This window comes from Herpailurus yagouaroundi, unplaced genomic scaffold, assembly GCF_014898765.1.
Source record: "Herpailurus yagouaroundi ecotype Mexico unplaced genomic scaffold, PumYag 188, whole genome shotgun sequence".
In the NCBI taxonomy this organism is placed as follows: Eukaryota; Metazoa; Chordata; class Mammalia; order Carnivora; family Felidae; genus Herpailurus; species Herpailurus yagouaroundi.
In genome coordinates, this window is record NW_024412419.1 from 30,705,516 (window position 1) to 30,719,871 (window position 14,356).

The 14,356-nt window shown below is 40.9% G+C and overlaps 2 protein-coding genes across 2 annotated transcripts in view; one reads left to right on the forward strand and one right to left on the reverse strand.

Moving 5' to 3' along the window:
* The window catches only part of LOC121044520 (translation initiation factor IF-2-like), a 25,162-nt gene that overhangs the window by 4,858 nt on the left and 5,948 nt on the right, over positions 1-14,356 (forward strand). The window lies entirely within an intron of this gene.
* Positions 4,064-14,356, reverse strand: part of SULT6B1 (sulfotransferase family 6B member 1) — a 19,675-nt gene continuing 9,382 nt past the window's right edge. Inside the window, exons 5-7 of the mRNA XM_040496527.1 lie at positions 10,323-10,417; positions 6,835-6,991; positions 4,064-4,354 (exon numbers count right to left, since the gene is read on the reverse strand). Of these exons, the coding sequence (XP_040352461.1) occupies positions 4,224-4,354; positions 6,835-6,991; positions 10,323-10,417 (383 nt within the window). The 3' untranslated portion in view covers positions 4,064-4,223. The remainder of the gene's footprint in view (positions 4,355-6,834; positions 6,992-10,322; positions 10,418-14,356) is intronic.

A 14,356-nucleotide genomic window follows, 5' to 3' on the forward strand; every position in this document is an offset into this window, starting at 1 on the left:
ATTTTTGGGACAGAGAGAGACACAGCATGAACGGGGGAGGGGCAGAGAGAGAGGGAGACACAGAATCGGAAACAGGCTCCAGGCTCCGAGCCATCAGCCCAGAGCCTGACGCGGGGCTCGAACTCACGGACCGCGAGATCGTGACCTAGCTGAAGTCGGACGCTTAACCGACTGCGCCACCCAGGCGCCCCGGATAAGCATGTTTTCATTTGAAGAAGGGAATGGGTGCATTAGGTGGGAACATAGTTCTGTTGTCTGCTTGAAAGATTATTAGTGCAAGCAGTGGACTGCACGATATTGTTCACTTTTATTTAGCTTCTAATCTCACTCCTTTCTATGTCTCCCTGTCTCCTGGATTATAAAGTATGGAAAGTTAAAATCACGTTGCCAGATTTTTATGGAATTAAAATTCTGGAGTTCTGCTAATGACTGATGAGCCATGGTGCAAGATTTGGAAGACGGAAGGAAGGAGAAGGCCATCCTCACGTGATAGAATGAGCTGATGAGCAAACTTCTGTGCTCATGACTCCAGGTGCCCTTGTCAGTTCTCCAAGGGTATGGTGCATCCGTGGTGGCAGCCATGGTAGAAGCAGTGTCAGTGACAAGGTCCTGAGCTCTGGATGGCAGGTGCAGTGGAAGTCTCTTGGTTTTCATTCTGCCAGCCTTTCCGACATATATGCATTCATTTCCCACTGAATCCTTATGCTTGACATACTTATAGTGGTTTCTGTTTCCAGTACTTCCCAAAGAGAAATCTCCCCCAAAATGGAGGCTACACTGAGGGGGTAGAGTTGAGAAGTGAAGGTTGAGAATCGGGCCTTTCTTTGAGCTCTGGATCAAGACTAATCTGAACCAGACCCATCCTAGGCCAGTCAGTTGTAAGACTTCTCCCCTCCTCTTCTTTCTACTATAAACCAGTATGTGTTTGATTTTGTTTATTACATCAAAAGGATCCTGACTGATTTATATTCTAAGTAACACTTCTTGGTTTTTTAAAAAAAAAGTCCCTTCGTTCATTAATTTATTCAATAAATATTTATTGAGTGCCTACTATGTGCAGCATTGTACTGGATACACGATGATGGCACTATGTCCTTAAGTGTTTATGTAGAAATTAGTTTCAAAAAGATAGAGTGTAAGAAAGGAAGCAGGCATTCAGTTGATCTTTATTTTTTTAAGTTTTTAAAAAAATTTTTAAATGTTTGTTTATTTTTGAGAGACAGTGAGCAGGGAGGGGCAGAGTGAGAGGGAGACACGGAATCCGAAGTGGGCTCCAGAGCCCGATGTGGGGCTCCAACCCACGAACTGTGAGACCATGACCTGAGCCGAAGTTCAACGCTCAACCAACTGAGCCACCCAGGTACCCTTTAAGTTTTTTTTTTTGTTTTTTTTTTAAGTTTATTTATTTATTTGGTGAGAAAGAGAGAGAATGAGTGGAGGAGGGTCAGAGAGAGAGGGGGACAGAGGATCCAAAGCGGGCTTTGTGCTGACAGCAGAAAGCCTGAGGCGGGGCTCAAACTCACGAACCATGAGATTGTGACCTGAGCCGTAGTTGGACGCTTAACTGACTGAGCCACCCAAGCACCTCTTGGTTGTTCTTTATATACTCTAAATAGTAGCCTTTTATTTAGTAACTTCTTCAAGTCTCTGCCCTGCCATTTTACATTTTTGGGTTTCACTTTCTTAATGACACAGTTTTACTTTTTAAGTTTTTTTTGTTTTTTTTTTACTTTTTAAACTACATCCAGCCTGGGGCTAGAATTGACAACTCTGAGATCAAGAGTCAGGACTGAGCCAGCCAGACACCCCACAAAGATGTTTAGATTTTAATGTAGCCAAAAACATAAATTGTGTCCTCTTTGTGCTTTCTGTTTCTTCTTTAAGAAATCTCACTCTAGTTATAAAAATATTATCTTGTATTTGCTTCCAAAAAGCTAAAGCTTTAACATCTTTTTTAAACATATGGTTGTTTAATTTGCAAGAAATTCATTTTTGTGAGTGATAGAATGTGAGAATCTGATTTTACTTCTTCTGTATCATAACCAATTGTCTTAGTAGCAAATATGGAAGAGTGTAATTTCTTCCTAGATATGCAATGGCAGCCCTGTCCTCTATGGGTCAGTTCAACAGCTCTGTTTTGCTCTATTTGTCTACTCCTGCACCAGTCATGGGGGTCTGGGCATTAAAACCCAAGCCTCTGTTGCTGACAGGTCTCTCAGTAAATGGTGGCTTAATGTCATCTCTGATTATTACTTGGTCTCCTTCTCTGTTCCATCTGTGGTTTTGGGCCCTGATGAGTCCACTTACTCTACTGGGGGCTGAGAAATTCAACTAAAAGAATTTGTAAGAATTTTTATCCAGACTTTCTTGGTGTTCTGAGGGAAGGGTTTTCAGGTTATGTAATCCACCATACTACCAGAAATAGTAGTCCTGCAGTCTTTCTCAATACAAATTTTTTTTTAAAAATTTAATATTTATTTATTTTTGAGAGAGGGAGGGAGAGAGAGAGAGACAGAGTGCAAGTGGGGGAGGTGCAGAGAGAGAGAGGGAGACCCAGAATCCGAAGCAGGCTCCAGGCTCCGAGCTGTCAGCACAGAGCCTGATGCAGGGCTCGAACTCACAGACCGTGAGATCATGACCTGAGCCGAAGTCAAATGCTTAACTGACTGAGCCATCTAGGCACCCTTCTCAAAGGAATTTTATTTAACTTTTCTATGAACCCTTCTATTCTTCACTGTGACTAGCTATGGTGTAAAGATTAGGGACTGTTGAGATGGTTCGTCCAAAACTTTCTTTACCTTCTCTCGTAAGTTCCACCTTACTACTAGGGTTCTGTGGTCGAAAAGCCTTTATGCCAGAATGACACAATCTCCAATATTTAGCTTTGAATTAAAGGTTGTCTTAAATAGACATATAATGCCCCTTGAGAGTGGGGCCTCCACGGGGCTCACTGCAGGGGCATACACAGAGTAGATGAGCAGTGAATGCATTTTCCTTGAATTATATGAGGATAGGATTTATTCATCTTAATTCAGTGCAGAGTTGGAATTAAATACCCCCGACAGTAAGTCTGAGATAACCGCAAGTGCTTTGGTCTGTAGTGAGGGACACAGGAATTATTCTGGGAGGACAAAAAATTGTGCATCACTGGGAGGCCTGTCTCATCTACACACCATTCAGACACCAATTTACGTGTGTCTCTGATAGTATCTGCTTATGCTCTTATGTGAACCCAGAGCATGAAAGAAGCTACAACCCCAGCATGCCACGTGAGCAAGAGTATCCCCTTTGGACAGCTAAATGGTCTTTCCTCAAAAAGCAAATGGGCGCCTGGGTGGCTCAGTCGGTTAAGCGTCCGACTTCGGCTCAGGTCATGATCTCACAGTTTGTGGGTTTGAGCCCCACATCGGGCTCTGTGCTGACAGCTCAGAGCCTGGAGCCTGCTTCGGATTCTGTGTCTCCCTCTCTCTCTACCCCTCCCCCGCTCGTGCTTTCTCTCTCTCTCTCTCTCTCTCTCTCTCTCTTTCTCTCTCTCTCAAAAATAAATAATAAACATTAAAAAAAAGTTTAAAGGGGCACCTAGGTGGCTCAGTCGGTTGCACATCTGACTTCAGCTCTGGTCATGGTCTTGTGGTCTGTGGGTTCGAGCCCCGCATCAGGCTCTGTGCTGACATTGCGGAGGCTGGAGTCTGCTTCAGATTCTGTGTCTCCCTCTCTCTCTCTGCCCCTTGCCCACTCACTCTCTGTCTCTCTCTCCCTCAAAAATAAATAAACATTAAAAAAAAAAAAGTTAAAAAAAGTGAACAAACAACTCTGCACTCAAAAACTTCAATGTTATCATTATTATTAATGTTTTATTTATTTTTGAGACAGAGAGAGACAGAGCATGAGCAGGGGAGGGGCAGAGAGAATGAGAAAAAGACACAGAATCCGAAGCAGGCTCCAGGCTCTGAGCTGTCAGCACAGAGCCCGACGCGGGGCTAGATGTCACAGACCGCGAGATCATGACCTGAATCGAAGTCAGATGCCCAACCGACTGAGCCACCCAGGCGCCCCAATGTTATCATTATTATTAAATTCATATTATGTATATCTAAACATTGTTTAATTATCATTAGTTGATTATTTGATCAACTTCTTATTTCATTATTTAATAATCATTCAGGAAAAGAAAATACCCATGCCTGCTGAATTGGCAATAGGATGGCAGTAGGATTCCTACTTCAAGGGTGGCAGTAGGATTCATACTTCAACTTTGCTCCTAGGGAAGTGCCTGCCAAGCACTGTTTGAACTTTTCATCCATTTCCTGGTTCTGAGTTTCACTGAACAAATTTTTCCAATCACCAACTTCACCTACAACACACACAAAAATAACAGACCCGGACACCTGTTAGAAGATAGTTTCCTCATTTTTTTTTTTTTTTTTTTTAGCTATTTATTTCATTTTATTTTTATTTTTATTTGAGTATGGTTGGCACACAGTGTTACATTCGTTTCAGGGCTGTCACATAGTGGTTCGACAACTAGACACACTATGCTGTGCTCACAAGTATAGCTACCATCTGTCACCATACAACGCCATTTATAATACCGTTACCTGTGCTGTGCCTTTTAGTCCCATGACTTGTTCCTTACTTAACTGGAAGCGTGTACCTCCTACTTCCCTTCACCTATTTTACCCATCCCCCTATTTCTTCTTGATTTTACCATTTTTTCAGTGCAGCATTTCACTTTGAAATGGGAAATGGAGACATGAAGAAAATTAAGCAGTCTTAAAGATGAATGCAATTCCTCCTGTAAAGTTAATGGTATCCATTGGGGCCTCCCCATCTGTGGCATAGTAGGTGATGTGCTTTCTTTATATCACCGAAGGGACTGTTGGCCTCAGTCATCTCCTAGCCCCACCCCTGTCTCAACACTTGGGACCTAAAATTCCACTTTTTGAGAGTCATTCTTTTTTCCCCCTCTGTAAAGTCTTTTAAATACCTCACCCCTTGAGAAGTTATCATTTTACAACAGGTTTTGGTTAAGACCTCAGATGCTGATAATTTTGCAAAAAGTTACTACTTTGCCTGAGATTAGGATATGTTTTTCTTATTCCTTTTAAAAACAAAGGAAGTTGCTTCTTTCTTTAGAATCTTTTGGTGATTTGGGTTGAAGTTGCAAGTTCCTTGTTGCATAGCCATTGAAATGTATGTTTATAAAGAGGGTTTAATGACAAGGAAGTGCTTGGATGTATGAAGGGAGTAACATAAAACACAAAGCTGTTTACAAATGTCATCCACTATATAAAACGTCATAGAATGAGGCCGGAAGAAATATGCCAAAAAGTTAAACTTGCCTCTGGTGGGAGAAATGTGAATAATTTTTAACGTTCTTGCACATTTACCTGTGCCTTCTGAATTTTTGCAAAGAATACTGTAACTTAAGTTACCACTTTATTTTAGAATTTTTCTGTTCTGAATGGTGTGTGATTAATGCCTGGGTGTTTCAGTTGGTAGAGCGTCCGACTTTGGTTCAGGTCATGAATTTTCGGGTTTGTGAGTTCGAGCCCCGTGTCAGGCTCCATGCTGGCAGCTCAGAGCCTGGGGCCTGCTTGGGATTCTGTGTCTCCCTCTCTCTGCCCCTCCCCTGCTCTCTCTCTCTCTATCAAAAATAAACATTAAAAAATTTTTTTAAAAAGCAATATAAAGAGAAGTTCTATTTTCTTCCCCCTCCTTTAAAGCTAATCAAGCAAGGCATAAAAATCAGGGGTAAAGTCAGGAATCAAGCCCAAGCTAGATTTACATTCAATGTTCCATTCACAGTGGGTATTTTAGATGGGTCTTCATTTGATAAAGTAAAGTGGAGTAGACTCAAGTAAACCTACGTTCAAATCCTGACTCCATCGATCATTAGCTTTGTGGCAACGGACAAGTTAATTTCCCTGAGCTTTGGTGCCCACATTTATAAAATTAAGGAATTCATGAATTTTTTTGCTGTAAAATTTATGCCTAGTAAAAGGTCTAACACATAGTGCTGCCTCTAAATCATGTTATACTTTCAATATATATATATAATTTTAAAAAACTGGTAATACCTAAGCTATATTATCATAAACTGTCATAAGTTAGATTGCCTTTAAAAAAATCACAGTTCCCAACCAACAGGGCAGTAAGAGGTGGCCAATGAGGTATAAAGAAGTCACTGATGAGGCTTCCCACAAAGTTCTTTAAAGGGGCCCCACTCAGCTAACATGCGATTCTGTATCTTGCTATTCCCTGTTTATTTTAAAAATGTATAATCCTTTAGTTTTAATGTAATGGTGGAGCTCTGGCTGTTGTCCTGCCATCACATACTGGCAAGCAGAAAGGTACAAGGAACTTAGTACTCTGAAAGATACTTTAGATATTGTGGAACTCACTCAGTCTACTTCTGTGGAATTAGTACACAGTAGAAGTATACTACTCAGTGGAACTCAGTCTACTTTGAGCTCACTGTGTCCAAACTTATTGAGGGAGAAACAAGAAAATCCTGTCTTAACTGAAGATAAAAGTATTTGGATTGGGGCACCTGTGTGGCTCAGTCGGTTAAGTGTCTGCCTTCGGCTTAGGTCATGATCTCATGGTTCGTGGGTTCAAGCCCCACATCTGGCTTAGTGCTGACAGCTCAGAGCCTGGAGCCTGCTATGGATTTGGGGTCTCCCTCTCTCTCTGCCCCTCCCCTGCTGGTGCTCTGTCCGTCTTTCTGTCTCTCAAAAATAAATATACATTAAAAAATTTTTAAAAATAAAGTATTTGGGTTGCCTGTTACATGCAAACCAATGGATGTCCCAGAAACAAATGTGACTTTACCTTTGCGGAACAGGAAGGGCCCAACGGCACCGTGTGTTTCCTGGGACTTTGCTCGCATTGCTTGGAAGGTACTCTGGGCTGAGATGGTTTGGATCTGCTCCCCAGTTAAAGAAAATCCAAAGAACTCAGCAATTTGTTTTATTCCAGCGGTCAGGTTCTGAAAACAACATTTTCAAGGATAAACTTCTTTCTATGGGAATTGTGCCTGAGCAAAGACCGGTTTCTTAGCCAGAATGGATTCACTAAGCTTACCTCTCCAACTCACCTTTTCATCTCTCTCTTTAGACTTTCTTTGATACTTCTGTATCAATATTTGAGATAGCCCTACAAAATATTCTGTATTGTTTTTACTTTGTAGTTTCAATGGGTGACTCTTACTAAACTCCTCAGGATACAAATAACGATAGCAAGCATTAAGTAGTAGGTCTTATCTAAGATGATACTCATTTTATTAAAAAGCACCAGTCTAGGGGCACCTGGGTGGCTCAGTCGATTAAGCATCCGACTTTGGCTCAGGTTATGATCTCCCAGTTTGTGAGCAAGCCTTGCATCGGGCTGTGAGCTTGTTTCAGAATCTGTATCTACCCCCCTCTCTCTCTGCTTCTCCCTGGCTCTTGCTGTCTCTCTCTCAAAAATAAACATTAAAAAAAATAATTAAAAAAAAGCACCAGTCTAAATGAGCTGAGGAAATCAATGTATTTGTACATGCCCATTCCAATTCTCTTTTCTTCTGAATCCTATTTATAGCTAATGTTTAATTCTATTCAGAAAGTCTAATTTTTAGAATCCTGAAAACTAGAAGGAATCTTGAAATTAATCTTGTCTAAATACCCTTGTAACCAGTATCCCTACCAATGAAGATTCATAATCTTCTAGAACAGTTTCTTAAACTGTATTCTACAAAACACTAATTTACTTCAAGGTGGCTATAGATGTTTTGTGAAAAAAGAAAAAAAAAAAAAAGAAAAGAAAAGGAGAGTGAAGGGTGAGGTCAAATAAGTTTGGAATCCTTTTGGTTAAATAAAGAGAAGTTTGTTTTGTTTTTCCTACAGGATCTCTCACTCTTGACTATGTCAACTTGCAATGTGAATGTCCCAAAAGAGCCACAGTCCCCAAATCAGTTTGAATAGGCAACCTCCAAGCAAGAATTATTAACATCTGGGCAACATGGCATTCCATGGAACACAAGTTTCAGAAACATCATTGCAGACTAGAAGGATAAAAGACTAAATTAGTATGTTCTCTCATGTTACATAAATGCACTCGAGAAACAGAAGGGATGGATTCATTCATACTTCCCTTTGATAAGCATGTCAGAGGAGACTGGTGTTAATAACCCAATTCCTCTAGAAAGCATTTGGCACGCTCCCTTTTTAACATACTTTCTCTACTGGAGTCCAGGACTCTGGCTTCCCTCCTGCCTCATTAGCCCCTCCTCCATCTCCTTTGCTGGTTCCTCCTGTTTCCCAAACAGTCTATATGGGGGACTCTAGGGCTCAGTTCTTGGTCTCCTTCTCTTCCCTATGTATATACTTACATACATGTAAGTATGTAATCTCATGGCTTTAAATGCCATCTATGTGCCAAATTTATATATACAGCCCAGCACTCTCTCCATTCAACACGTTTATAGTCAACTTGACCTCTCCATTTGGATGACTAATAAACATCTCAGACTAAGCATGTGCAAAGCCAAACCCCTGATCTTTCCCACAATCTCACTTCACCTGCTGGCATCTCGTACTCAATGGAAGACAATTCAGTCCTCTCAGTTGGTCAGGCCAGTAATATTGGAGTCTTATTTGACTTCATTTTTCTCTCACTGCTCTTTCTCCCATCTAATCCAGCAGCAAATCCTAATAGCTCTTCTTCAATAAATATTCAGAATTTAACTACTGATTACTTCCATTGCCACTTCTGGTCTAAGCCACAATCTTCCTTTGCCTGGACTACTATAGTACTCTCCTCATGGGTTTCTCTACACAATCTTTGCTTCTCTCTAGTATGTTTTCATACACCAACCAGAATGAACCTGTTAAAAACACAACTCCTATCACTTTTCTGCTCGAATCCCATAATGGTTTTCTATTTCACTCAGAGTGAAGGCCAAAGTAATTTCAATGGCTGGCCACATTATTCCCCACACTCCTCTCTACCCCACTCCCTTGCCTCTGTTCTCATTGGTTAATCTCCCCTGGTTCACCCCTACTGACCCAGCCACATCCGCCTCCTTCATATCACTTAACCATACCAGGAACACTCCTACCTCAGGGCGTTTGCTCCAGTTGGTTCTGAATGCCCGGAAAATTCTTATTCCAGTTACCTACTCTGCTTACTCCCTCATCTTCTTTAGATCTTTGCTCAAATCACATCCATTCCATGAGGTTTCCACCAGCTATCTTATATGGGGATTTGCCCAACATCCCAATTCCCTACCCCTGACATTTCCAGTTTTCCTTAATCAGTTATACCATTTCTTTTTTCTCACATGTTATAAACATTTTTAAAATGTTATATTTATTGTTTTTCTCTCTCCCTGCCTCCTCCAGCTAGAAGGTAAGCTTCTCCAGGGCAGTGAATTTTGTCTGGTCTGTTCATTGATGTATCACAAGGGCCTAGAACAATGCTGGGCAGCACTAGATGTTCATGAATGGGGGAGGGGAAGGAAAAAAAAAAAAGAGGTTAGGGTGGGAGACAGCCAAAGCATAAGAGACTCTTAAAAACTGCGAACAAACTGAGGGTTGATGGGGGGTGGGAGGGAGGGGAGGGTAGGTGATGGGTATTGAAGAGGGCATCTTTTGGGATGAGCACTGGGTGTTGTATGGAAACCAATTTGACAATAAATTTCATATATTAAAAAAATAAATGTTCGGGGCGCCTGGGTGGCTCAGTCAGCTGGGCGACCAACTTCAGCTCAGGTCATCATCTCACGGTTTGTGAGTTTGAGCCCCGCATCAGGCTGTGTGCTGACAGCTCAGAGCCTGGAGCCTGCTTCGGATTCTGTGTCCCCCTCTCTCTCTGCCCTTCCCCAACTTGTGCTCTGTCTCTCTATGTCTCTCAAAAAATAAATAAATGTAAAAAAAAGTAAAAAATAAAATAAAATAAAAAAATAAATGTTCATGAATACCAATTTAAAAAATAACATTATATGGAAAAATCAATTCACAGCCAAATGCACGTTCAATTCCATCTCAGTTGAAACCTACTTATTATTTCTGCCATTCTTAAGTTGGGCTGTCTATCACAGAAGGAAAATAAAGCAGCCACTGTTAGTAATAAGTTGCTAAGCATTATTTTATTTCTGTTAAATAAACAACCTAAGCCCCTATGCACTGTTTTTTTTTCCTAGCATTGTACCACAAATCTGGAATATTTATTTTTTTAATTGAATACAATATTTGTTCACACAACCAGACATTAAAAGTAGGTTCTCTATGTGATATTTTATAATAAATCTTGCTATAGAATGTCAATAATCAAAATCTTACCTTTTTCAGGTCTTCATATAATATGAACTTAATATTTTCATCATCAAGATGTTTGTTCCAGTTAATGGCAAAATCAAAATAGCTTCCCCAGGAAACTAAAAATACAAGGAAAAAGTTCTCAGGGAATTTCAAATAATTGAGGTTAAAATTATAGATGGTTAATTTATGCTTTAAAATATAAACTATAGGGGTGCCTGGGTGGCTTGGTCGGTTAAGCGTCCGACTTCGGCTCAGGTCATGATCTCACGGCCCGTGAGTTCGAGCCCCGCGTCGGGCTCTGTGCTGACCGTTCAGAGCCTGCAGCCTGTTTCAGATTCTGTGTCTCCCTCTGTCTCTGCCCCTCCCCTGTTCATGCTCTGTCTCTCTCTGTCTCAAAAATAAATAAACGTTGAAAAAAAAATTAAAAAAATAAAAAAATAAAATAAAATATAAACTATATATGTGTGTGTGTGTGTATATGCTCAGACAAGATGTTTGTATGTCATTATAAATCCCTGCTCCAGAAGAACTGGCATACGGCCATTCCTGTGTCAGATTTCTATTCATTTTATTATTTTCATAAATAATAACTAAGCAAGTTGCAAAAGTGATTTGATAAAAACTACCAGACATTCATGAATATTTAGGTGAATAAAATGATTCAGAAATAGTGAAAGGTACACGAAAAACGACAGATAGTACCGGAAAGAAAAGAAATGATGAGACAGATGTTTTCTCGATCAGCATTGTCCAATAGAAATTTAATGAAAGCCACATCTGTAAATTTTAAAAAATGCTTATTTATTTATTTTTGAGAGAGGGAGAAAGCACAAGCAAGGGAGGGGCAGAGATAAAGGGAGACAGGATCCAAAGCAGGATCTGTACTGAGAGCACAGAGCCTGATTTGCGGCTCGAACTCATGAACCAAAAGATCATGACCTGAGCCAGAGTCAGAGGCTTAACTGACTGAACCACCCCGGCATCCCCCCACCACATCTGTAATTTTAAATATTCCAATAGCCACATTAAGAAAAGCAAAAAGAAACAGGTGAAGTTAACTTTAATATTTTATTTTGTTTAACCAAATATATCCCAAAATATTATCATTTCAGAATATAATCAATATAAAAAATTACTAAGGAACCATCACACTTTGTTTCTAAGTCTTCAAAAGCCAGTGGGCATTTTACACTTACAGAGAATCTCAATTTGAATGCCAAATTCTTTATCAAAAATACTTGATGTATTTTTAGACCTTTTTTAAAGTTAATTTGTTTATTTGTGAGAGAGAGACCACAAGTAGGGGAAAGGCATAGAGATAGGGAGAGAGAGAGAGAATCCAAAGCAGGCTCTGCACTGTCAGTGCAGAGCCTGATGCGGGGCTCAAATTCACAAACCCGTGAGATTGTGACCTGAGGTGAAATCAAGAGTCAGACCCTTAACCGACTGAGCCACCCAGGTGCCCTGATGTATTTTTAGACGTTTACAACTTAAGTTGAGAAAGTAGATTCATATACTCAACTTGTACCAAATTCATTTAAAAGTTTCCAATAACTGAATTATCTGGGTTTTTTTTTTTTTTAATGTTTATTTGTTTTTGAGAGAGAGAGAGGGAACAAGCAGGGGAGGAACAGAGAGGGAGGGAGACACAGAATCTGAAGCAGGCTCCAGGCTCCTTGCTGCCAGCGCAGAGTCTGATGCGGGGCTCAAACTCACGAATCTTGAGAACATGACCTGAGCCAAAGTCAGACCCTTAACCGACTGAGCCACCCAGGTGCCCTGAGTATCTGTTTTTAAATTTAAACTAATTAAATAAGATGCAAAATTTAACTCCTTGATTGCACCAGTCACAATTCACGTGCTCATTTGCCACACGTAGCTAGTGGCTACTACACTGAACAGTGAACATCTAGACACTGATTAGCTGTGCTGCTTATTAACTGTGTGACTTTGAGCAACAACCGAAACCTCTTTGTACCTTAGTTACCTCATTAGTAAAATGGCATTGTTGTCAGACTTAAATGAATTAACACACATCAAATGGTTAAAACAGTGCCTGATTAATAGTACCCACTCAGCAAATTTTAGCCGTTACTGTAATCGCTAGTAATAATAATATTCTCATAATTCTTAAAAAAAAAAATTTTTTTTAACGTTTATTTATTTTTTTTGGGACAGAGAGAGACAGAGCATGAACGGGGGAGGGGCAGAGAGAGAGGGAGGCACAGAATCGGAAACAGGCTCCAGGCTCTGAGCCATCAGCCCAGAGCCCGACGCGGGGCTCGAACTCACTGACTGCGAGATCATGACCTGGCTGAAGTCGGAGGCTTAACCGACTGCGCCACCCAGGCGCCCCATTATTCTCATAATTCTTATCATCATCATTGTTATCATTGAAGCCCTTGCTTTGAGCCAGGCTATTTCCACATGTTTTCTTTGTTGAGGCAGACACTGTATGTTTCATACCCAATATCCAATATATTCCTGTTTTTGCTGCTAACCAAACTCTGGTTAGTTACTTGGGTCTAAGCCAGTTATGGGAATTCTGGTTCCTGTTTCTCAGCCTCCCTTCGTGCTGTGATTGGTCTCAGGAGATGGTTCTGGCCAGCAAGACACAAGCAGAAGTCTGCTGGAAGCTTTCTAGTAAAACCGTTGTGGTCTTGATGGACCTCCTTCAGGATCTGAAAGTGATGCTTGGAGGCACAGTAGCCAGCCTGAGAGTATGTTGCAAAAGGCAGAAGGGAAAGGCCAAGGGAATGGCAGAGGCGTTGGCTTTGCCATCACTGGGCAACTGAACCAGCTGTCTCTCTTCAGGCTTCTTGTTGAGTGAGAAAAATTAAACCTAATCTGTTTGGGCCACTGTGGTCAGGTTTTCTGTTCTTCCCCATGCACGATTAATTGATAGTTACACATTTGATCCTGGGATCTTTAAAGCAATCCAGGGTGATAGGTACAGGTTTTATACCTATTTTGTTGGTGGGGAAATAACCGCTTTAAGGTCACACAGCAAGTTATGGGTTTTGCCGTCTTTCAACATCTGTCTGACACCAGAGCTGTAGTGCTGCCAAACAAAATGCTCTACTGTCCTACTTCCTGCAGGTCAGATATTCTTACCTTTCCTTTATAAGTCAGGAAACCAATGTTCATAAAGATCAAATGTCTTGGGGCGCCTGGGTGGCTCAGTCGGTTAAGCGTCCAACTTCAGCTCAGGTCACGATCTCACGGTTCATGAGTTCGAGCCCTGCGTCGGGCTCTGTGCTGACAGCTCAGAGCCTGGAGCCTGTTTCCAATTCTGTGTCTCCCTCTCTCTCTGCCCCTCCCCCATTCATGCTCTGTCTCTCTCTGTCTCAAAAATAAATAAACGTTAAAAAAAATTAAAAAAAATCAAATGTCTTGCTCAACATCACCCAGGTGTGAGTGATTTGAACCTGAATTTAAATTCAAGCTCTGCTACTTAGTGGCTGTGTGACCTTTTTATGCCTCTATTTCCATCTTTACAAAAGGGGACAATTATAGTATTTGTCCCCATGGGTTCTTAAGAGAAATGGAAATTTTGGGGAGCATCTGGGTGGCTTAGTCGGTTAAGCGTCCAACTCTTGGTTTCGGTTCAGGTCATGATTTCATGGTTCGTGTATTTGAGTCCCTCATCGGGCTCTGCACTGACAGCACAGAGCCTGCCTGGGATTGTCTCTCTCCGTCTCTCTCTGCTCCTCCTCTGCTATCTGTCTCTCAAAATAAATAAACTTAAAAAAAAAATGAAGTGTTAAAATGTACACGAGAGATAGTATATAGTGCCTGGCATGTAGTAATTGCTCAGTAAGTGGTAACTATTCTATCTAATATTAATTACTAATATATAATAATAAGTGATGAAGCCAATCCAGTCCTCTCATTCCAAATCCTGCATGTTTTCCAGTACATTGAGCTTCCTTCATAAGTTGAACGTAACAAAGCGTGCAAAGAAGAAACTTTGCACCACTTAGTGAGTGGTTTCCAGACAAACAAAACTTTGATCGTGGTGCTTCATAAGCACCTTCTGTGCACTACCCCCCCCC